Source organism: Hylobates moloch, unplaced genomic scaffold, assembly GCF_009828535.3.
Source record: "Hylobates moloch isolate HMO894 unplaced genomic scaffold, HMol_V3 SCAFFOLD_8, whole genome shotgun sequence".
In the NCBI taxonomy this organism is placed as follows: Eukaryota; Metazoa; Chordata; class Mammalia; order Primates; family Hylobatidae; genus Hylobates; species Hylobates moloch.
The window spans coordinates 88,944,655-88,969,181 of NW_026652283.1; the positions used below are offsets into that span (position 1 = coordinate 88,944,655).

The 24,527-nt window shown below is 41.4% G+C and overlaps 1 protein-coding gene and 1 long non-coding RNA gene across 3 annotated transcripts in view; one reads left to right on the top strand and one right to left on the bottom strand.

The window, feature by feature from the left end:
* The window catches only part of LOC116473634 (uncharacterized), a 223,686-nt gene that overhangs the window by 138,242 nt on the left and 60,917 nt on the right, over positions 1–24,527 (top strand). Inside the window, exon 4 of one of the 2 annotated variants that reach the window (XR_009214388.1) lies at positions 11,960–12,119. This is a non-coding gene — a long non-coding RNA (uncharacterized LOC116473634). Of the gene's footprint in view, positions 1–11,959; positions 15,800–24,527 lie in introns of those variants that run through there. The other variant, XR_004249357.2, reaches the window with a different exon arrangement.
* EIF1B (eukaryotic translation initiation factor 1B) lies at positions 999–3,802 on the bottom strand. Its single transcript, XM_032162002.2, has 4 exons — positions 3,426–3,802; positions 2,345–2,508; positions 1,833–1,934; positions 999–1,433 (listed from the first exon to the last, which is right to left on the bottom strand). The coding sequence occupies exons 1-4, from the start codon at positions 3,454–3,456 to the stop codon at positions 1,389–1,391; spliced, it is 342 nt and encodes a 113-aa protein (XP_032017893.1). The 5' UTR covers positions 3,457–3,802; the 3' UTR covers positions 999–1,388.

Here is a 24,527-nt window from a genome sequence, read left to right on the forward strand (position 1 = left end):
AATGATTTTAGTGGCATGGCTCGTACAACCAAGTAAATACTACTTAATAGAAAGGAGCCTGGAACTCAAGAAGATGAGCTGCAGAAATCTCTTAAGAACTGCAAATTATACGTATTTTTAAGAGACAGAGGCTTGCTCTATTGCCCAGGTTGGAGAGCAGTGGTGCCACCTTGGCTCACTGCAACCTCCACCTTCCAGTTTCAAAAGATTCTGGTGCCTCAGCCTCAAGCAGCTGGGACTACAGGTGCGCACCGGCTAATTTTTTGCATTTTTAGTAGACATGGGGTTTCACCATGTTGGCCTGGCTGGTCTCAAACTCCCAGCCTCAAGTGATCTGCCCGCCTTGGCCTCCCAAAGTGCTGGGATTATAGGTATGAGACACCGTGGCTGGTGGTTATTTCTTACAAAACTATCACGCCTGGTCATTGTCATCTGTGGCTCTGGTTCACTTTGGTGAAACACATACCAAAATTATGATGTAGTGAAAGAAATTTCCTGGCTGGAATCTCTGGGCTGACACCCTGTCACTTTCTAGCACTCTTGGGAAATTAACCTGAGGCCCAATGTTTTCCACCTGTAAGGCAGTGATACCATCAACCTACACTTGCAGGGAAGTAAGTGCCTGTGACTAAATATACTTTATGTCACAAGACTATTACAGTATCTGGTACTTAGGGATAGACTTCTGTTGGCAACTCAGTAACAACTGATAAGAACACAGAAAAGAACTCTATGTGCTAATACTGTTAAACTTCATACTCTTTAACAACATTTAATACTACAATCTGATCAATTCTTTGACAGCTTTTACTTGCTTTGCCATGAATAGTGGCTCTGGCTGAATTTCTACTCCTGCTTCTATTCTTAAATCAGTAGATGAGAAACACAAGCTACATATGACAAAGGTTCTCCTCTAAGCGCTGGGTGTAAACAGCTGAAGCTAATCAGAAGGAATATTTGCAGAATGAGAACTCCAATTAAGAAAGACAAAATATGTGTATTTTACTTGCTTAGATTTGGGAGCATAATTGCTCACAAAGATTCATAGTTTTTTTTTATTGTTAAGCTGCAACGTACATGGTTTAATACAACAACAAAAAAATTTAATCAAGTGAAACGTAATAAACTGAACAATAAACACTCAAAACATTTTCCATTGGAAACATGTAAAGACAATATGAGGTTTTGTTACCATCTTACTGCAATTTTCTTATGTGTTACTAGTCTACATACACCATGTTTTCTGTAATCATGCAGATGTGAATGGAAGTTTGAATGATTAAATAAATGAAAAGTCCGTTTACTGCAGGGAATCATTTCACAAGGCAGCCAAACCGGGTTTAGAGAACAAAACTATTCAAGAAATTCTCCACGTATTTAGGTTCATTTTAGAATCCATGAACCTTAAGCTGTTCCTCCTTGACAATGCCAACCTGTAAAATAAAATCTAATTTAGCAAAATAACTCTTGAGAAATATAAAAATTCATTAAGAAAACATGGAAGAGTAATTAAAAAGAATCACTATCAACAGCTTACGGCAACACTGTTGTCTGTGGCATGCACTGCTGATAGCCAACAATTCAACACATATTTGAATACTTTACATGCCAAGAAATATCCTGTGTGTGTATATACAGAAATGATCAGAATACTGTAATGACAAAATAAACCAGATAAAGGTCTTTGCTTTCCAAATAAGTACCATGTCTTTACTTCACCTAATTTCCTTCATTCGTATGAGTTTTTACTTAGCAGAAAACAAATCATGTTGCCTTTAAGTACAATTTTAAAAGCAATCTCAAGGTTACACATAAAGCACCCAATCACTCACCTCCAAGAGAAACTGGCAGATGTTTTTTCTTTGGTCACCTTGAAGCTGAATAACCTCTCCGTATTCAGGATGTTCAATCACAGTACCATTACAGGCAAATTTCTGGAAAAGTGTATAAATATACAACAAAATTTAGTCAACTACTATGAGGTTTTATTTCACCGTATGAACAGAATTAACCATTTCAGTAAGCTAGATCATATTTAGAGAAACAGATTTTGTCTTCTATAATCCACAATCCTTCCAAATTAATTTGTAAACCAGGAAATGATTTTATGTGTAACATCAAGAACTAAATATTTCACATTTAAATTTATTTGAAAGCAACGCGAATCTTTTAAAATGAGAGACCACACTGGGAGAATAACTACATATTTACAGGTTAATTGCAAAAATGAGAACAACTTTCTTGGTCTAGTCATTTTCATCCACGCTGATATAAAGGTGTGAATCATAATCCAGTTCAGAGGTGTGCACCAGTAATTCTAATCCTTTCTACCTAATCCCTTTACCTTTTTGAAAGCTTTCACAAGTTTCTTTTTGTCATAATCATCTGCAATGCCCTGAACAGTGGTCAGTGTCTTTCTGCCGTTCCGTTGCTGGATTCTTATATGAATGTAATCCTCAGTCCCTGCCGGGAGTAAGTCGTCACCCTTAGTTGCATCAGCAAAGGGGTCTGCGAATGGATAAAAAAAAAATCCAAAGTAGAAAAATATTTTTTAAGAAGTACTTCCCAGAAATACATTATACTACCAATCCAGAGAGTCATCAATGAAGGTTCTAGTGCCTTTGCTGTTTTTGCCGGTAGGAATGGAGATGCGGGTGGAGTATTAATAAAACCCCCAAGGTACTCTCACAAAAAGAGAAACATTTGAACAGCTATATCCATTGTAGAAAAATGCTGTTATAGATAGATAATGTTATCGTTAAATATGGTCCTCTAATGAGAAAAAGGAGATTTAGAAAACCTTAATATTGTAGCCGCTATAAAAATGTGCGTCATCTCGATTACATTCTGATGAAAACATAAACACTCGAATACGCCCACCTTAGTCATTTAACCGTAACTGTGCCTTGCCAAAAAAAAAAGTAGATTACATGTATATCAAGAGGCGTAATTTTACAAATTGCTACGCAAGCAGAGAAGACTGAACCACCGGCCTGTGACAGATCAGAGGCCTGCATCCGCATCTTTCCCTAAGTGCCCAGGAGCTGCCAGAGAAAGGGCGCCGATCGCTAATTCCCCTGGCCGGGCATACCCTTTGCTAGTAGCAGGGCCGATCTAGGAGTCCACGAAATAGGGTCGCCAAGGTTTCAAGGGGCAGAAGCAGAGGCGAGAGCCGGGTCAAGGACGGGGTAGGGGGTGGCGCAGGGCCCGCGGCCGGGGCTCCGAGAGGAGAGCTCGGAGTCCGGCGCTGTCCTCGGGGAGGGGGTCGCCAGGGGCCCCGTCGCCATTTTCTGGGCGCCGAGACAAAGCCCCACTAGGGGTGCGGGGAGGGCAGAAAGGGGGCCCCTAGGGGCGGTGGTCCAGGCTGGCAACAGGCCGAGAGGAGCGCAGGGCAAAGAAGGGAGGCGGCGGCGACGGGATCTTACCGAAAGATTGGAGATTCTGGATAGTGGACATGCGATACTAGTGTGAGGCCGGTGAGGGGATAAAATTCCTGCGGGGCCCGCCCGGATCACCTTGTCAGGAAGCTGTAGTGGCGAGAAAACGGAAATAAATAAGAAAACGCTTCGCCCTGGAGTTGGGATTAGGCTGGAGTGGCGGCGGCGGAAGCCGGGAGGAGGCAGGAAGAGGCGAAGGAGGAGGCGGAGGAAGAGGCGGCGGCGACGGATGCGAGGACGCGAGAGAAGAGGCGGCGCTGCGGCTTCTCCCACAAAATGGCCGATGGAGACTATTTAGCCGCACCCGCGGCCCCTCCCACGTGACCCTCCCGCGCCGAGCATCCTGGGACTTGTAGTTTTCCGGAGGCAGCAGAGCCCGGAAAGCCTGAGGCCGGGGGCGGCCGAGACCGCAATTCCCGTCATGGAGTGCGCCCTCTAGCGCGGGGCGGAAGACCCGCGAAGTGTTCAAGCGGCCGCAGAGCGGCCCAGAGTTCGCAGGTCTGGGGCTCTCTTCCCAGAGAGCTCGTAGGGGAGGACAGTCAAGGGACTCAAGCGTCTCTCTTGACTCCCCTTCTCTCGCTGTGCAGTGGCGGCGCCGAGGGGCCGACGCTCAGGGCTAATCTCTATCAGTCACCCTCGAGGCCCCGGGTAATGTAAGTAAAATCGGGGTGCAGGAACAAAACAAGTACCCTTGCTCCGGCTTTCAACTCACTGGCCGCTCCTCTGCCCTACCTGCATTGAAATTTCAACCCCAGTTGCAGGAGCGGTGTTAGTCTCAACCGATGCTAGAGATGGGAGCCTCTCTTTCCAGGATTGGAGGGACTTCCGATTCCCTAGCACGGTGGATCTCAGACTCAAGCGTGTGTCTCTGGAGGGCTTGAGAAAACACTGATAGACCCCAGAGTTTCTGTTTCATGAGGTCTAGGGTGTGACCTGAAAATCTGCAATTCTCATAAGCTGACGCTGATCCTGCCCGCTGATCTGGGAACAGGCTTGAGAATCACTGCCCAGCTTCATCATGGGCCTGGCATCGAGTGGGGGCCAGGTGTGTGTGAACAGAACGTACCGGAAAATCAGCTTGTCAGCTCATTTTGTGTGCCTCAGAAGGCCCAACACAGTTCAGGAAAGATGCCAGGTATAAGCTGAAGGTGAGCTCAGCAAATAGGTTAATTAATGGAGTCATGTACCAGACCGTAATATCTTCATATTAAGTCACGCACAGAAAAATAAACCCGAGACTTTGGGAATTGGCTCACTCAGGCAGGTGTGTTCAATTGTCAAACTTGGTTGGCTTTCTGGAAGCAAAGAGATAGACTAAAATTTAGGGATTCTTAACTTTTTTGTGTGTGCCGTGGCAATCCTGTGAAGCTGCTGAATCCCTTCTCAGAATAATGAGAAGTTAAGTTTTAAGTTCACAAAGTACATAGGATTACAAAGGAAACCAATTATATTGAAATAAAAAATACATTAATAACATGTATTTCTTTATTAATACACTAATAAGATCTAGCAAGATTAAGTCTAATACTATAATTTCAAAAAGCTGATAAATGTAAGATATTTTGTGATGTCTGTAACATCAGAAATTTAATATGAAAGTATGTGTGACTTCTATTGGTGCAAAGTGACAGGTCCTTCTAATACTATGATGTTGCCTTTATTCATAATGGAAAGAAATGGTAAATTTTGCTTAGAGGTTAATGAAAATGCAGATGTAATCTTTCCCCATCCAATTTTAGGGATCTCCACCCCTGCGGTTTTATCCATGAGCCAAGGATCTGCAGACCCCAGGTTAAGAATACCTGGATTTGACAGTCTTTTGTAATTAACAATGATGATAAGTGCCATTTATTTAGTACTTACTATTTGCCTGTTACAAAGCTTATATATAACATTATTACTCTTCATAGCTATTTTATAAGGTAAGCATTACTCTATACACCAGATGTGGAAATGGAGGCTTTTGTAGGTTAATGCCTGAAAAAAAAAAATCAAATTCTTAACTCTCAGAAATCTAACCACATTTGTGGCCTTCCAGCCCTGATTCAAATGGAAAACACTCTTCTTATCCCAAATTGAGGTGTAAAGTTTAGAGCTGGCTCCAAAACAAGGAGCATCAAAATATCTAAATAAGTGTGCTTTAAAGTAATTTTATTAGTTCAATTTTGTGCCCTGCGTTAATACTCTAACACTCTTAATTTCTAAATAATTTTTAATCTAGATAATGCATGTCTATTTGTTTCCTTTCTTTTTTAGTAGATGTACATGAGTATTTTATATTACTTTATTTCTCAGAAGAAGCCGAAGGTGATCCAGTGAAGAAAAAATTACAAACATAGAGAAATTAAAAGAAAAATTCCAGAAATCTTAGGGTTTCATGGTCATTACCCCTGTCAGGAGAACTCACTTTTCTTAGATTTAGCATTTGCATCAGAAACCTTCAGTAGTGAGAAAAAAGAAAAAAAGAAACCCCCAGGAGCTCAGAAATCTTTAATCAAAGCCAATATGAAAACAGATCAGATACAGTTGTGGTTCTTAAGGCTCTTCTAACTCTCATGATTCATAGTCTTTGTGTTTAGACCTGCAGTGTCCAGGACAGAAACCACTAGCCACATGTGACCATTGAGTACTTGCAGTATAGCTGATTTAAATTGGGATGTGATGTAAGTAGAAAATATACAGTAGGCTTCCAAAGACTTAAATTGTCTTAATTTCACCTATTTCTTTTTACCTTTTTAATGTAGCTACTAAAGACTTAAAATTACATGTGGCTCATGCTCTATTTCTACTAGATAGCACTAGTTTAGAGTGAAAGAATTTGGCCCGTGTGTAAAGGTATCATAAAAAGAATAAACTGAAGCAGTTAAAATGTAGCATTTTTAGTTCTAAATGGTACCAGCCTAGGTTAAGGTAATTATTTCTTTTTTTTTTTTTTTTGAGACGGAGTGTCGCTCTGTTGCCCAGGCTGGAGTGCAGTGGCGCAATCTCGGCTCACTGCAAGCTCTGCCTCCCGGGTTCACGCCATTCTCCTGCCTCAGTCTCTCTGAGTAGCTAGGACTACAGGCGCCCGCCACCACACCCGGCTAATTTTTTTGTATTTTTAGTAGAGACGGGGTTTCACCGTGGTCTCAATCTCCTGACCTCGTGATCCGCCTGCCTCGGCCTCCCAAAGTGCTGGGATTACAAGCGTGCGCCACCGCGCCCGGCCATTATTTCTTGTCTTAATTCAGAAAAGCATTTTAGGTCACTCACAGAGAACAGTTGTGCTGAGTAAAGGAATTAGAGAAGATGATAATTGAAAAGCACCTAAAGCTGAAGGTAGAACCCCAAGTCTGGTTCTAACTTTCTGATAGTTAAGACAAAGAGGAAATCAGCTAGAAAATCTTTATGTCTACAGGATGAAAACATACCAGTTGCGCAGGAGGAATAGCTTTGCCAGGCCCTGAGCCACAGGAGGTATTATTCTTGGGCTCTCATAAAGGGAACACTGTGATGTAGTGGAAGCATCCCTAGCAGTTTGCCCACAATGAAGGCAATGGTGGATTTTATGCAGCTGTTTCTTATATCTGCTGGTCATGAGGATGTGTTATCTGGTTGGAAACTTGGGTCCTCATCCATCCTTAGGCTGCCTACCGTGGTGGATGTGATAATGCACCACTCAGATTTCCTGCGTCCGTGGGCATAACTGATGAACAGCCCCTGCTGCTATGCTCTGAATTCAGCATTGCATCCTGCTGAGGCCACACTTCCCATCAGCCATTCCTAGCCAAATGACTGAGCACAACAAAGATGCTACAGCAGGCCTGTTCTTGGGAGATGTGGAACTTCTCTGACAGGCAACTCTGGCTCAAGGACTCTCCATTGGCCTGGCTGAACTTTCTTATATTTGTGCTGAAGTTTAAGATTCTTCGAATTCAACCTTTCTTTCTTCTGTCCTTCACAGGCATTTCCCCCAATAAATTTCTTGCACATCAAATCTCATCTTGATGTCAGCTCCTCAACGAACCCAAACTGATAAACCTGACTCCAGACTGGTTGGTAGACAATAAGTAGAAGGAAAATTCCAGTTTAAATAACTCTGGTTATTACTACAAAGCTTTTCTTCCAAACCGTAAAATCTCCTGAACTGTGCTGGATTTCATGAGGCTAAGAGAACTTCCACATAGCCTGCATGAAGGCTTAAGGCCCTCTATGTAAAAGCAGGCCAGGCAGCCTTTTCTTCTCCTGAGTGTGTACTCTAAAACAAGCCCTTTGTATCTTGCATATCTAATGGTAAGAAAATGTGAACGTGTTGAAGGGTAAAAAGAATGTTTGCCTAGTATTTTGAGCAGATATCCAAATCTCGCTATGGACAGCTTCTGCCCTCCCACAATTGGGAAGACCCCAGGGTCTCTTTACTGAATTAGTGAAATGGGAAATCACTATTCCCAAGTGGTGAGTCAAGGTGACTGGTATTTCCAGGAGACAAGGTACAAAGAGAAACCCCAAAGAATGAATGTCCTTTGAGGATCATAACTAGTATTTCTCACATCTCAACTTTAAATGAGAGTTAAGTAGCTGAGAGTTTAAAATTACATTTCCTGGCTACAACTGTGTTGTCAAGTGGTTAATAATGTGCATGGTATGAATAAAACAATTTAGTTGCTATCTCTGTGTCTAAAATACATGATTACTGAGTCAATGTTTCTGTAGAATGGATCAGAAGATCCACAGAAGAGAAAGTCATAACCTAGGCCTGTTTCCTAATATCATATGCTTTGTATACTCCCATTTTCCTGGGAGAAGAGTAAGGAAGGTGGGTGAATGGGCTCTGTATTTGTAGGCTCTTAGTTAAAAACGTTAATAGTGATGATGATCAACATGCTGACAATTAGCACATTATATGTGGAGTATCCACGGAGTATAATATTGAACAGAAACAAAAATTATGCACATGTTAAAGAGTCAATAGTTTTTCTTATTTTCAGAGAGCTTTTGAATCTAAAAGGAGAGTTAAACCAAGCCAACATGTAATTTATAAAGCATATCAGAATAAGAAAATTTCAAGGCCTGCGAGGTTGAAGACTAAACGGAGCTAACTCAATAAATACGAGGAAATTTCCCTGACATAGTAACTCCCCACTGGTGATCTTAATTAGGAGGGAATGTGGATACATGGCCATGCCACGTAACTTCTAGTCTCAAGGAAGGGACAGTATTGCATTCAAGTTTCTTCCCTTTCATTCTACCCTCCTGCTGTCAAGAACTGTGAAGGGTCTGAGATTTTTATCCTACTTGCAGGCTAACAGGTTAGCTTGCCACAGTTTTATGGGTACTGAAACTGAGACTCTTCCTTTAGAAATAGGCCTTAATTACTCATGGCAAAAGCAGTAGCCAGAGCTTAGTGTTAATGCTGGTTTCCTATGCCCACAAATCTAAGACCCGTGGATTGGACCCAAGTCCAACACAGGTGGGTCTTGATTGATGCCTACACATGCAGTGGGTTGTATTACAGGAGAGGAACACTGTGCTTGTGGAGTCTGTTGCTTTTATTATAAGCAGTAACAAGCTTGTCTTGGGGGGCGGTATTTCCTCATTCCTCAGGGCTGCTCCCTGCAAACACAACTCTGAGAAAAGGCCAAGGTAAAATGTGGTCAGGGCCTTGCATTCTTGGCAAACCAATAAGAACATGCAGGCACCCTCAGGGCCCATGGTGAATTACCTCTCCCAAAAACTACTTACTCTCCTTTCATGATGGAGTGTTGCTAATCAGAGGGGTAAGCTCTTGGGACATTCGATTGGACATATTTACTAGAGGACAAGGCTATTGTATGTTGACAGGTCATGTACGTAAATGCATCTCACTTTTTATCCCCTTTTCTCAAATACCTGGAAGTTCAGTGGGGCAGACCTAACCACCTTCTTTTCTCCCTTTTATCTCCTGTGTCTTGGAGCTTTCTCATCTCTTCAGTTTCCCACCTCCCATAGAGCCAGCTGGTCCTATGAGTTAAGTTGGGTTTAGGGGAGGGATTTGGCTTCAGAGGCCTCCAATCTTTGGCTTTATGTTCCAGCCCAGGTTTCCTAACAGCTCTGCATTGGGGTTTCAGTCATAAGCTTGACCTACGATCATGGTATTTTTCTTTCCCTCACCACTGACACTTGAGAATTTATCTTCCTTGTGGACTTCTGGGGCAGTAGTGGCTTATGGTCCAATGTATGATTTGAATATACCTGGATCCAATGGCTTATTTATGCTTTGAATAGAACGGAAGGGTCTAGGCTTAAGAGTGAGATCTGGCATCATATTCTTGTCTAGCCATTAATAGCTGTGAAAACTTTACCCCTCTAACTCTCAGTCTTCTGTGAAAAGGACATCATAATTTATACCTCATAGGATTTTGTAATGAATGCATCAGAAAATGTATCACAAGCACTTACTGTAGTGTATGGCACAGAAGATGAAGTTTATTGTTCAAAACCTTTTGCAGGAGTTGTACAATGAGAATGCTTGGAAGTGACTGATTCTGTTGTGAGGTTGGGGCAGTTGCTAGAACATTATACATTTTTCTACAGAATATATGTGGTGTTTCCCTTTTCATTTCCTGTGATCCTGTGCTCTTGTGAAATCTCATTACAGCCCAGTCACTTTGGTTCATTACAATAAAATTTTTCTTGGAATGGTGTCGGTCAATTTATGCAACTTGATTACAGTGGAATAGGCCAGGAAAGGTGGATACAGAATAAACAACAGAAATAAAACCCCTTTGCTGCCACAAGATTTATATATATTACCCCCTTAGGAAAGGACAAATATGTGCATGGTGGGATGCTTGAAGCAAAAAGGCCCACACATTGCCACTCTCTCCCTACATCCATGCTTACATATCCATCTGCTCCAGGGTAGACGCAGGATAGCATATTTCCCCCCACAAAGGTTAAAGTATGTCTGTTTTTCAGTGAGACATAACCTTGACATTGCCAGATCCATTTCTGGCAACTTACGCAACTCCCATCTAAAAATAGACATTCTTAGAATCACATCTGTTTAAATGGGAGTAATTTCAATCTTATTGAAATAAGTTTAGAAAATGTGCTTGAGTATTATTAATTGTAAAGCTTCATTGTGAATGAAATTGGGGACTTTTGGTTAGATGTTGATTGTAATCTCAGTTGACCTGGAGGTGGAACCTTCAGTCCTTTCTTGTGACCATAGAATGAACTTTAATGATAGTATAGAACAATATATCTTATCTACAGGCACATATTTCTTTAACATTAAAATAGTGGCTGCATTTTATGTCATTTGCTCCGTAATGCATTGCCAGCATAGAACTGAAACATTAAAAAGAAGGTCACTTTAAAAAGAGGTCTTACCCCGCAGTTTTTCTGCTCAGTGTGAAAGCTGATTAAGCTTCCTGGGAGAGTACAGAAGGAGGTAAATTCCTCAAGGAGAGGGGGCAGATTGTTTTCATCATTGTAACTAGGGCCCAAAAATGCCTGTTCGTAGGATGTGTTTAGTACACGTATTTTGTACCACTTTACATACGGTATTAGAACTTGACAAACATGTACATCTACTTCTTTCCTCCCAGCCTTTTGTGTTGTTATACATTTTACTTTTGTACTACATCATTCTTATTTTGTTTAAAATGGTTAATTATCTTTTAAAGAGGTTTAATAGGAAAAAATTTACCCAAAAAGTTACCATTTCTAGTGCTTTTCATTTTTTGTGTAGATCCATATTTTTATCTGGTATTATTTTCTTTCTGCTGGTAGAACTTCCTTTGTTATTTTTTGTAGTGTGGGTCTGAAGGTGATGAATTCTTAAAGTTTTTGCATGTCTGAAATATTTTTATTTAACCTTCATTTTTGAAAGACTGGTTTTGTTGGGTATAGGATTCTATGTTGACAATTGTTGTTGTTGTTTTCTAATAGAGACGGGGCTTGCCCAGGCTGGTCTCAAACTCCAGGCTGAGGTGATCTTTCCCTGCTGGACTCCCAAAGTGTTAGGATTACAGGCTTGCACCATTCATGCCTGGCCTATTTTTTTATTCCTCTCAGAACTTTAAAGTTGTGGCTCCACTGTCTTCTTGTTTACATTGTTTGTAAACAATGAGAAATCTGCTGTCATTGTATCTTTGGTCTCTTGTATGTAAAATTTTTTTTTCTCTGACTGCTTTTAAGATTTTTGCCTTTATCACTAGTTTTGAACAATTCAGCAATTTGATTATTACGTGCCTTGGTGTGGAGATTTTATGTTTCCTGTGTTTAAGGGTTATTAAGCCTCTAGGACCTCAGAGTTATAATTTTCATCAAATTTTGAAAATTTTTCTCCATTATTCCCTAGAATTTTTCTGTCCCACTCTTCTCTCCTCTACTTTGGAAACTCCAGTTACACATATTTAAGGCTAATTAAGGTTGTTCATAGTTCACTGATGCTCTGTTTTTTTTTTTCTTTTTTCTCTATAGGATGGCTTTATAATATAAAAACTTGGCTAGGCTGAACTACATTTCACAGACTTTCCTTTCTTGTGTGTTTACAGATGGGGTGGATCACAAGAACTAATCTTTCATGATTTGGAAACTGGAAGGAAAGAAGCACTTTTGTAGCTGACTCACCTCAATGGCATGACCAGTGTCTGAGCCTACAACTGCGCTACCTTCTCTGGATTTTTCTTCACCTTTTCCTTACTCATGAGCCAGGTATGTGTTTTTAGTTCCATAAAAAAGAGCCCTGGCCAGGCGTGGTGGCTCACACCTGTAATCTCAGCACTTTGGGAGGCTGTAGCAGGCAGACTACTTGAGCTCAGGAGTTTGATTCCAGGATGGGCAACATGGTGAAACCCTGATCTATAAAAAATACAAAAAATTAGCCAGGCATGGTGGCATGAGCCAGTATTCCCAGCTACTCAGGAGGCTGAGGTGGGAGGATGTCTTGAGTCTGGGAGGTGGAGGTTGCACTGAGTCGAGATAAGTGCCACTGTGCTCTAGCCTGGTTGACAGAACCAGAGCCTGTCTCAAAAAAAAAAAAAAAAAAAAAAAAAGAAAAGAAAAAAAAATTACCGTTCCACCAAGGTCAGAGGCAAGAAGAAAAGACATGGATATCAGTCTATCCTCATGGAGTTCTAGCTCATGATTACAGGGTTTCAGCTTGCTTGTGATAGTCTTTTCCTGACATTCCCTTAATGACTCCCTTCCCTATGGACTCTATATCAGATGCAGAGACACAGCCTTACAGAAGCTGCTTAACCAGCCCTAATAACTGCATAAGCCAATTCCCTGTAACAAGTTTCTTCATATATGTATGTATGTGTTCGACTAGAGAAGCAGGACCAGTGTGAGGTATACAGAGGTACTATTCCCAGACTGTGTGCATATTGCATACTGATTCCCTTTCATCTTTTAGGTGGTTATTTCCTAGGCTTCACAGTTTCCTTACATTCATTCCTTATATTAGTATTCTGCTGAATACGTGGGGAGGACTAAAGAACTTTCCAGCATTCCTTCTCTGTGAAGCCCTCTCCTGTCTAATACTCTGTTTGCAAACTCTAGCTGCCCTAATATTTTTGCACTCCACTTTTTCTACTTATGGAGTCTGCTGGGGGTCTGCCTGTGTTCCCTCTCTGCTGTGACTAGAATGTGTTCCCTAAAGTTTGTGTGTTAGAAGCTTAATCTCCAATGTAACAATATTGAGAGTTGGCACTTTCAAGGGATGATTAGGTTATGAGGATGATTAGGTCATGATTAGGGCATTAGCTCTGTCCTCATGAAAGAATTAATGTTGTTGTTATGGGAGTGGGTTAGTTATTGCAGGAGCAAGTTCCTGATAAAAGGATGAGTTTTGCTCCCTTCCCCTGTGTGCTCTCTTGCCCTTCTGCCTTCTGCCATGGAATGACTCAGCAAGAAGGCCCTCACCAAATGCACTGTTCTTGACCTTGGACTTCCCAGTTTCCGGAACTGTGAGAAATGAATTTCTTTTCTTTATAAATTGCTTAATCTGTGGTATTCAGTTGTAGCAACATAATATGGACTAAGACAGAAAATTGGTACTGAGAAGTAGGGCTGTTGCTATAACAAATACCCACAAATGTGGAAGTGGCTTAGGAACTGGATAATAGATAGAGGCTGGAAGAATTTGGTGTAGCAAGGTAGAAAAAGCTTGGATTGCTGTGAATGGTGCATTAAGGGCAATCCTAGTGAGGGGTCAAAAACAGAGAAGACAAGAGAAAGTCTGGAACTTCTTAGAGATTACTTAGGTGGTTGTGACCAGAATAATGAAAGAAATATGGACAGTAAAGGGATGAGGTTTCAGATGGAACTGAAGAACAAGGTATTGGAAACTGGAGCAAAGGCCACCCTTGTTATAAAGTAGCAAATAACTGGGCTGAACAGTGTCCGTGCCCAAAGGCTTTATAAAAGGTGAAAGTTAAGAGTGATGAACTAGGATGTCTGGTGAAAGAAATATCTAAACAGCAAGTCCTCCATGCTGTGCATGGCTACTTTTAACTTCTTACAGTAAAATAAGACAGGAAAGAGACGATTTAAAGACAGAATTTATCATTAAAAAGTCCGTATGCATTCTGTCCTGCCCTTCTGCCTTCTGTTGTGGGATGATGCAGCAAAAAAGTCTTCACCATATGCAAGCCCTTCACCGTGGACTTCCCAGCATCCAGAACTGTGAGAAATGAATTCCTTTATAAAATAAATTACCCAGTTTGTGGTATTCTGTTAACACAAAACAGACTAAGACACCTTTTCTGTGCTCCGGCCTGGGACACTCTTTCAAGGCAGAAAGATGGGCCAATTGCAGGGCTCACCTTATTTGTTTCCCATCCCTCAGGAATCACTGTCCTTTGTTTGATGTGGAGTGTCTTGAAAAACTGTTGTTTCTTATATTTTGTCCTGTGATTTGGTTGTTTTAGGTGGAAGAGTAAATTCAGTCCTTGTTACTTCATCTAAGTTGAAAGCAAAGTTTCAATACATGTATTTTGAATGTAAGAATAAATTTCTCTTTGGCATCTATCATGAAATTAAACCTTCAATTATGAATATATCTGATACTTAGGAAAAAAATTAACTTTTTTAGAGTGATGACCCTTTATCCACCAGTGGTGTGTGTGTGTGTGTGTGTGTGTGTGTGTGTCCATGTGCACACACACATATGCACAAATTTTTTATCTACCGGTGGTGTAAATTTGTTATTGTACTAAAAACCTTCACTTTAGAACACTTTTAAAAATGTGTATTAGTGTTGTTTTATAGCAAGGAATCTTTGGATTGTTTTATGGCTAGGAAATGAACCAACCTGTAAATTGTGTAATTGTTTTTGTTATATTAGTTTGCCCGTCTACTCACTTTTATAATTGAAACCTGGCAAATTTTCTTAGTGTTTCCAAGTACTATATAGGAAGTTAAAATACTATGAATACTAGGTAAATATGAGTTGACCCACTTTATAGCTAAAAAGAGAAAACATTCTGAACTGAGATACACAGTAAGTAAGCAAAGGGAGTTGCTACTAATATTTTGTATTCTCCACTGTGGGCCAGGAAAACTGTCAAGCATTTTATATTATTTATTTACTGTTCATAACAACTTTGTAAGTGGAGTTTATTGTCCCATTTTACAGATGAGAAAAATGAGACTCCCAAGAAGTTTATTACTTGCTTAAGAATATACAGCAAGTGTCATAGCTAGGATTTGAACTCAGGTTTGTCTGCCTCCAAATTTCATGTTTTTTTTTTTTCTTTCTCATGTTATAATTCCGTCACGGAGGTTAAGCATACCATTCAAGTCATTACATTTAGTGGTGTTTTCACAGGGAAAGAATGAATAAGTCTGGCCAATTGGTGACATGTAAGATATGGACCAGTAAAATACAGTTTCGGTGGTTACTGATTAAAGGTCTATAGTCACTCATGAATAAAGAAGTCACTAAAGCTTGTGTGCAGTATACTAAAGCTAATTTATCATAATCATAGGGTTTAGGTGATAACAAATGAAGTATAAAACCACTGGTTAGAAAGAAAAAAGTGATTGTATCTCCCTTATTTTCATCATAGTCAAGGTAGTATTTCTTAACCTTACCCAAGCACTGAAACAGTCCAGAAATTCCTCCCTAAGTGAAGAGTATGAATAAGTCCATTGACTCAGTTACAACATCAATCAACTTTTATTGAGGGCCTGCAATGTGTTTAGCACTCTTCCAGGTTTCGTGATGAGGTATGTGTGTTTGAATCGATTAGAGAATAATTCAATATGTGCTATAGATCAAAGGTTGAAAACATAGGTCTACCCATTGTATTTAGAAGGTAAACTAGTTGTATATTTCATATGAAAATTCAGATTTATTTCTTCTTTTAAGAAAAAACCTGACTTTCCGCTTATATTTAAAAAATAAAGAAGAGCTGGTAGCAATTGCTCTACCTTAGATAAGGGATGGGTTCTTGAATTTGTCACAATAACTACTATGTCCTATTGGTTCTTCTACAAGGAAGCTAAGTATCAATTGTCATTGCATTTGTCACTGTTGATTGTCAAGAATATTGCCTAACTGCTGACGGCATTTGGTTTGTAGCCTCTTGCTGTAGACTTAGAGAAGGCATTATAGATGCCTTTATGCATTTTGTTTAGCTCAGAGTTTCTTGAGAGTTAAGGGGGGAAGAAAAGAAATAAATGGATTTTAGAATGTAAGACTGACTTTGGAAGAGAATCTATAGTTGGATGATAAAACTGGATGTTGAAAGGGAAGTATTGATCAGAGGAGCATTTCAGGAAAGAAGTGTGTAGAAGAAGAAATGGGTAACAAGGTCATTAGAAGGAAAATTATCTTGGTAAAGATAGATGAAAGAAAGAAGAGAAATGGAAAGAAAAGGGAGAAAAAAGAGGAGAAACAACAGGGAGAAAAAGGCAGGCAAGATTTTCTGTGGAAAGAACTGCATCCCTATGACAACAAAAGTGAGGAACGCCAAGAGTATAGTGGACACTTAACCAAGCAGAGTTTAGGTCTTGGTCAAATAGAGGCTCACACATTGTTTTTTTTAAAAAGTAAATTAGCTGTCATTTTTTCATATAAAAATCCAGATTTCTGTTTTAAGAAAAATCTGAATTTCTAGCTTGTATATATATGTGTGTATATACATACATACATTTAGAGACAGGATCTCACTCTGCCACCCAGGCTGGAGTGCAGTGGTGCAATAATAGCTCACTGTAACCTTGAACTCCTGGGTTCAAGTGATCCTTCCACCTCAGCTTCCCGAGCAGCTAGAACTACAGGTGTGTGCCATCATGCCTGGGTACCTTTTTCTTTAGAGATGGGATCTCACTATGTTACCCAAGCTGGTCTCGAACTCTGGCCTCAAGCGATCCTCCTCCTTTAACCTCCCAAAGTGCTGGGATTACAGGTGTGTGCCATCATGCCTGGGTACCTTTTTCTTTAGAGATGGGATCTCACTATGTTACCCAAGCTGGTCTCGAACTCTGGCCTCAAGCAATCCTCCTGCTTTAACCTCCCAAAGTGCTGGGATTACAGGTGTGAGCCACTGAGCCCAGCCTTCTAGCTTATTTTCTCTCTCATCAAGGCCGATTTATAGAGAATTCACTTCTGATTACTGAGGTTGTGGGATTCCTTCCTTATGTAATGGAATTATGATGAGAGAAACTATCAATAAGTTAAGAAAATAGTAAAGGTGGAGCCAAATGTGATCTAGATTGTTCCACCTTAGGGGACATTTTGGCAAGAGTTTGTGCCAAGTCAAAGGGTGAAGTCACCAAGGACATAATTTGCATTTTAGTTTAAAAAGTTAAATTATACCTTTTTTCTCAAGAAAGATCTAGTGCTGCAGAACTTTTGGTTGATCTTCTGACTTGGGTTAGTTCAGCATAAATAATAAATCATGTAGTTGCCATTCTTTGTTGTTTTGCTATTTGATTCACTGGAATTGGTTTGTGGTGGAGATTGTGGGTTGCCAGCTAATATCCATTCTCTCCTTTTTTCTTAGTAAAACAGAATCCTGATTTTATTCTGGGCTGCAATGTGCCCAGCTAAAAGACTATACTATGTTTCACAGCTTTCCTTGCGAGGTGTAGCCAATGGGATGTAGGCAGAAGGGTTGAATGGGTTATCCAAAAAGATTGCTGTGTTACTTAATTTTCTGTATACTGGAAACTGGGTGATTTACAAAGAGAAGGAATTTATTTCTTACAGTTATAGAGGCTGAGAGGTCCAAGGTCAAGGGGCCACATCTAGCGAGGGTCTTCTTGCTGGTAGGGACTCTCTGAAGGGTCCTGAGGTGGCACATGGTATTATCACATGGTGACAGAACTGAGCATGCTAGCTCAGGTTTTTCTTCCTCTTCTTATAAAGTCACCAGTCCCATTCCCATGATAATCCATTAATCCATTATCCCATTAATTCTTAAATCTCCGAATAGATTAATCCATTCTTGAGGGCAGACCTCCCATGACCCTGTCACCTCTTAAAGGCCCCACCTCTCAGTACTGCCAACATTGGGGATTAAGTTTCAACATGAGTTTTGGAGGGGACAAAAAAATATTCAAACCATAGAAATTGTTTAAAGGAAGCTGACTCAGTTGGGATAAGCGCCTGTTTTGGTCTTCTTTCTTTTTTTTTTTTTTTTTTTGAGACGGAGTCTTCCTTTGTTGCCCAGGCTGGAGTGCAGTTGCACGATCTTGGCTCAATGCAAGCTCCGCCTCCCGGGTTCACACCATTCTCCTGCCTCAGCCTTCCGATTAGCTGGGACTACAGGCGCCCGCCACCACGCCAGCTAATTTTTTTGTATTTTTAGTAGAGACAGGGTTTCACCATGTTAGCCAGGATGATCTGGATCTCCTGACCTCATGATCCGCCCACCTCGGTCTCCCAAAGTGCTGGGATTACAGGCATGAGCCACCACGTCCAGCCTGGTATTCTTTCTTGTTCCTTCCGCTTCCTGGAATGCCGACATGATGCTGGAAGTCTGATAGCTGCCTTGGACCATGAAGTAATGTTGCTATATGGATGTGCTGCAGCTGGTGGGGCAGAATAATAGATGGAGTCTGGGGCTCTGGACTGCCCGTTTGTGGACTTGCTGTATATGAGAGAAGAAACCCCATGTGTTTAAACCTCTTCTCTTTTGAATTTTCAGTTAAGTGAAGTTGAACCTAACCCTGGCCTAAAGAGCACTGTTGTCTGAATGCAACCCCAGGACACTGAGAAGCTGGATAAGCACTCTCTTAGTGCTCTGTGTTGGATTTGTGTATGGCTTAGATCACACTCCCTACCCTAACCTTGATTCCAGAGAGCTGGGCCAGCTCAGGGTGGGGTGTAGGAGGATGCACTGTGTACACCCTGACAGTATATGTGTCTCCTCAACATTCAGAGGCCACATGGCAGGGCAGATGTCCATTAACTATCTTGGGCTTATCACATCTCTTTAATAAACAACAGTGGGGACAGATGGTGCCCTACAGGCGTATTACAGGGAAGACTTGATTAAATTTAGCATTGTTTATTGTCTGTCTTACAAACAATGCACCTAGATTTTTACCATGAAACTAGCAGTAGAGTCCCTGAAGCTCAAGTTTAAAAAGCCTCAAATCAAACGATATATATATATATTTGTAATTTGGTTATGTGTTGGAGAGTTGACATCAGCTGGCATATATGACTGTCCATACCAGCTGTTATATTATTAAAATAATTTCGGACAGGTGCAGTGGTTCATGCCTGTAATCCCAGCACTTTGGGAGGCCAAGGTGGGCAGATCACGAGATCAGGAGATCGAGACCATCTTGGCTAACATGGTGAAACCCCGTCCCTACTAAAAATACAAAAAATTAGCTGGGCGTGGTGGCAGGCACCTGTAGTCCCAGCTACTCGGGAGGCTGAGGCAGGAGAATGGTGTGAACCTGGGAGGCGGAGCTTGCAGTGAGCTGAGATCGTGCCACTGCACTCCAGCCTGGGCGACAGAGCAAGACTCTGTCTCAAAAAAAAAATAAATAAAATAATAATAATTTCATACTGGTTGGGAAATAGCTATTGCTCAACCTCCCCAACACAAGGCTCCTCCCTTTGGGCCTTCTAGACCCCTACATGAACCAGCAAGTAAGAGGTGAATGCTTGACAGCAGGGACCTTCCTGGATTTAGTCACTACCCATTTGCAAAGTTAGGCATTTGAGCCTATGGTGTTGTTGACAAAAAGAGTCAAACTCTATAAAATATTTGAAGAGATTTAAACTGAGCCAAATATGAGTGGCCATGGCCCATGACTCAGCTTTCAGGAGATCCTGAGAACATGTGCCCAAAGTGGTCAGGGGTGCAGCCTGGTTTTATACATCTTGGGGACATATGAGACATCAATGAAATACATTTAAGATATATGTTGGATTGCTGTAGACTTAGAGAAGGAATTATAGATGCTTTTATGCATTTTGTTTATCTCAGAGTTTCTTGAGAGTTAAGAGGGGAAGAAAAGAAATAAATGGATTTTAGAATGTAAGACTGACTTTGGAAGGGAATCTATAGTTGGGTAATAAAACTAGATGTTGAAAGGGAAGTACTGATCAGAGGAGGATCCAGAAAGGCAGGGCAACTCGAAGTGGAGGTGGGGTGTGGAATGGGGTGGGGCTTTTAAGTTATAGGTAGATTAAAAATTTTTTGGGTTGGCAATTGGTTGAAAAAGTTATCGTCAATAGAAGGGAATATCTGGGTTAAGATAAGAGGTTGTGGAGACTAAAGTTTTATCATGCAGATGAAGCTTCCAGGTAGCAGGCTTCAGAGAGAATAAATTGTAACTGTTTATCAGACTTAAGGTCCTGTTAATGTTAAATGCTAGTTGGCTTTTCCTGAATTCAAAAGGGAGGAGGACATAATGAGGCATGTCTGATCCCCTCCCCACCCCCTAATCATGGCCTGAGCCAGTCTTTCAGATTAAATTTAGAGGGCCCTGGTCTAGGGGAAGAAGTCTATTCAAATAGTTGTGGGGCATTCACATTTTATTCTTGGTTTATAGTGTCATTATCCCAGCAGTACGTTACTGCCGCCCAATATTTATCCGTAGTTTGATTGAAACAGTATACAGGGGATATCGCTCCAGGCAGTTTATAGTTCACTCCTGCATCAAATCAGATCCACAGAGAAACTAAGAATGTGTATTGCATTTCAATTAGCCTCTGCTACCCCTTGTCACCCTGAGAACTGGTCTTGCTGAATTGTCATGCAATCAGCATGACAATGTGATGTCATCAGTCTGTGCTGTCAACAGCCTGGGCTGAGAGACAGGGAGGGAAACAGCACAAATGACACTCATTGTCGTCTGTCTTTTAGGAATGTTGTCAAGGATGTGTTTTTTTTATATCATGGTGTCTATTTACAAGGATACTCAGAGAAGTGCCTAACTGCTTTTCGATGTAAGAACAATTGTATTACTCCTGAGAAACTGTTCTCTTTTTAACTTTACAGATCTCTTTGTAAGTGTCTAGTTTTCCCTTCTCTTTGTTTTTGTAGGTAGACTTATATCTATTCTGGAATGAAGCAGAGAATAAATAAATAAATTAAGTTAAATTAAATGAATCATATCCCATTTAAATGAAATTATGAAAAAACTCAAAGCCCATGATCAAAGAAACCTAAATACCTAAGCATTTTGCATTTTTTTCTCAGTAGAATTTCAATATTAACTTATCACAATTATACTAATTATGATACTCAATTTTAAAAGCTCTGGAATGAAAATAATAACTAACTGAAGAGAATATTCTCTTTAAATTCATATGTTCACAGACATATAAGCTCTTTTTTATTACCATATTTTTACAGATAAACACTTCACAGTCAAGGCCTTGCACAATTAAATTTGGAAACTATGCTTCAATTCTAAGGGAGGCACAATATGAATGTTTTTGCAGGCTTTGTCCTAATTTGCCTTTGAATAAACATGGGGAGAGTCTGTTCTCCATAATTTTATAAACATGTAATCTGGACATACCCAAGTACTATGTCTTCTGGGATTTTCTTTCCATTTTCTCCTTCTGTTGATAAACAGATTCCACCAGGCATGGTGGCTCTTGCCTGTAATCCCAGCACTTTGGGAGGCCAAGGCAGGAGCATCGCTTGAGCCCAGGAGTTTGAGACCAGCCTGGGCAACAAAGTGAGACTTGTGATTCCACAATAAGTAAAAATGTTAGCCAGGTGTGGTGGATCACATGCCTGTAGTCCCAGCTACTCAGGAGGCTGAGGCAGGAGGATTGTTTGAGCCCGAGAGGAGCTGTGATTATGCTACTGCACTCCAGCCTGGCAACACAGCAAGACCCTGTCTCAAACAAAAAAAGAAAACAAACGGATTCAAGTCTCGTCCCATGTAACTCTGGAATGTCCTGTTGCCTATATAAGATTATCAAAGATTCCCAAGAGGGTTGCATTCTCCTGGTTATCTCCTACTGATAGCAGCAGGAGACAGCCAAATTCCTAGGCAGACAGGGGCAGGTCCTTGGTGAAACCTGACTTTCAAGGCAAAGACAGCTTAGAGCCTGAAAACTGGGCTGCCAGTTCCAGGTTGGGTCCACAACCCGAAGTGAGAACTTTCTTGATACGATTTAGCTAATTGAATGGTGCTTTTCCCAGGCCAGTCCATGGACCAATCAGCACACACTGCCCTATTCTGAGCCCATAAAAACCCCAGACTCAGCGACATGTTGGAACTACCTGCCTTTGGGTAGGGGCTGCCCACTTAAGGTCCCCTCTGGTGTCAGCAGCTGTTTTGTCACTCAATAAAACTCTTCTCCACCTTGCTCATGCTGTGGTTGTCCCCATAACCTCATTCCTCCTGGACACAGGACATGAACCCGGAGCCTGCCCAGATGCGAAAGGAGCTGTAACACTGAATCCCTCCTACCCTATGCCAGTGCTGGGTGGCTGTCCCATGTGATGGGAAGTGGTGGTGGGGCCAGGCCAGCCCAGGAGCCATAATGGGCCAGAGTGGGGCAGCGGGACCAAACAAGCTATAACACAAATGAGCTGAAACATCTTCCTGGCTGGCCTGCCAAGCTGCCAGCAGTGACATGTTCCCATTTGCTGGACTGCAAGACAAGAGCTGTGACCCTTCTGGGGACCCAGACCTCGGGACTCCCTGAGTCAGAGCTGTGACACGCTGTAACACCCCCTTGGGGCTCCATGGTTGCTGGTGTCTCTGAGTTTTTGGGCACCGCTGCATTCCCCCTGTCCAGATGCTGGTGCCTGGTCCAGCTACAGCCCCTCACAGAACTCATGCCTGTGCTGGTGCCTGGAGCTGCCTGCCCCACTGCAGTAGCTGGCACGCCTGGCTGGGCATCATGGCTGGACCCTACACTTGCTCACTCATACACCCCTTGCCACTCTGTGCCTGGCTTGTCTGCAGTGGGCATGGGATCTGGGCTGGTAGCGCAAGCTAAGTACAGCCTGCCAGGCTGAGTGAGTGGAGCCAGCCCAGCAGTCACAAGTGAAACTCAGGCAGAGGCACCACTGGCCACAGAGGTTACCGAAAGAATCGTGTGTCACTGCTGTTAGCGGTGCCTAATTTATAAAGGTCTACAGCAACTTCAGTTCTTGCTTTCTAAGAAGAGAGAATTCAACTGAGGTGGGTCATAAGGCAGAGTGAGAGGCTGAGGCAAGTTTTAAGCAGGAATGAAAGTTTATTAAAAAGTTTTAAGTAGGAATGAGAGGAAGTAAAGTACACTTGGAAGAGGGCCAAGCAGGTGATGTGAGAGTCAAGTGCCCAGTTTGACCTTTGACTTACAGTTTTGTATGTTCCAGCATCTCCTGTCCCTTCTCACCTGATTCTTCCTTTGGAGTGGGCTGTCTGCATGCACAGTGGCCTGCTAGCACATGGGAGGGACTACAGGCACAGTGTGTTTACTGGAGTTATATGCATGCTCAGGTGAGGCATTCTTCCCTTACCAGTTGAGTGTTCCTAGAGGAAGGTCATATACCAGTTAAACTCTGCCATTTTGGCTCTTAATGCACATGCTTGAGACCACTCACCCAATTCCTGAGATCTTATGGGAAAGCTGCTGATCACCAGTTTCAGTTTTTTCCATCTATTGGGAGACTGCCTTTCTCTGGTGCCGGCTGCGACCCATTAGTATTTTGGAGAGACAGTTAACAACCACCTGACTATCACCTGATGGTTGCCTAATGTTTGTAGGGGGGCGTCTCTCCTACCCTGCTCATGTCTGCCTGACTACCTAATGTAACACTACATTAAATTATTATTCTGGTTGATTTCTTAGCCCCAAAGATGAATCATCCCTCCTCCTTTCTTATTTCCCAAAACATTACTAACACAGGGTTATTTTGTGTAGTACTTTTTAAAAAATTAGAGATAACCTAAGAGGCCACAGTGCTGCACAAAGTGGGGATCACCTTAAAGTTCAGTGTTAGGCAGCATTGCCCCTGGCTATTTCCATCACAAGGAAACAGCCTTCTTTCTCTTGAGCCCCCTCCTGCTGGCTTGTTGCTGGCCCCTCCTCTTCTTGTTTATTGTACAACAAAACCACCCAGGCAAAGCTTAAAATTTGCTGGTACTTTAACTTGCAGAGAAATTTGACTGCCTTCCTCAACCGCCTGCCCATATCCGAATAGAGGCCTTTGTATGCTAGAGTTTCCAATACCAAATAATGGCAACAATAATAAATAGTGACATTTTACATTATATTTTACTTTAAGTTATAGCAACGCAAATTTTCAGTAGAGCTGTCTTCCCACCAACAAGATTCTTGGGATCTTATCATTTGTGGGGAGGAATCTGGAAACTGTATTATGATAGACACCCTTTTATCTGATATTATTGAATGTTAGTAGGGTAACTATTAACAATTAATTGAAAAGTCAGTTAATGCAAAGATTCATAAAATGGTATCTTATATTTTATATTTTATTAAAATGTGTAACCTGTTCATCTTTTGATGTTGGGCTGAGTTTTCTTTTGATTACTTAGTAATTACAGTTCTAGTGTCTCTTTTTTATGAGTTCTAGCTATAATGTATTTGATACAGTGTCTTGTTTTTATTTAAAATAAAATGAGAACTTAATATTTTAAAGCAATCATTGCAAAATCCACTTGGATTTTTAT

Excerpts from the sequence above, each read along its gene's own strand:
- EIF1B (XM_032162002.2), bottom strand. The coding sequence starts at position 3,456 with ATGTCCACTATCCAGAATCTCCAATCTTTCG. Across the intron at positions 2,509-3,425 it reads CCAGAATCTCCAATCTTTCG|ACCCCTTTGCTGATGCAACT; the intron begins GTAAGATCCCGT and ends ATCCATTCGCAG. Across the intron at positions 1,434-1,832 it reads TCTGCCAGTTTCTCTTGGAG|GTTGGCATTGTCAAGGAGGA; the intron begins GTGAGTGATTGG and ends TTTATTTTACAG.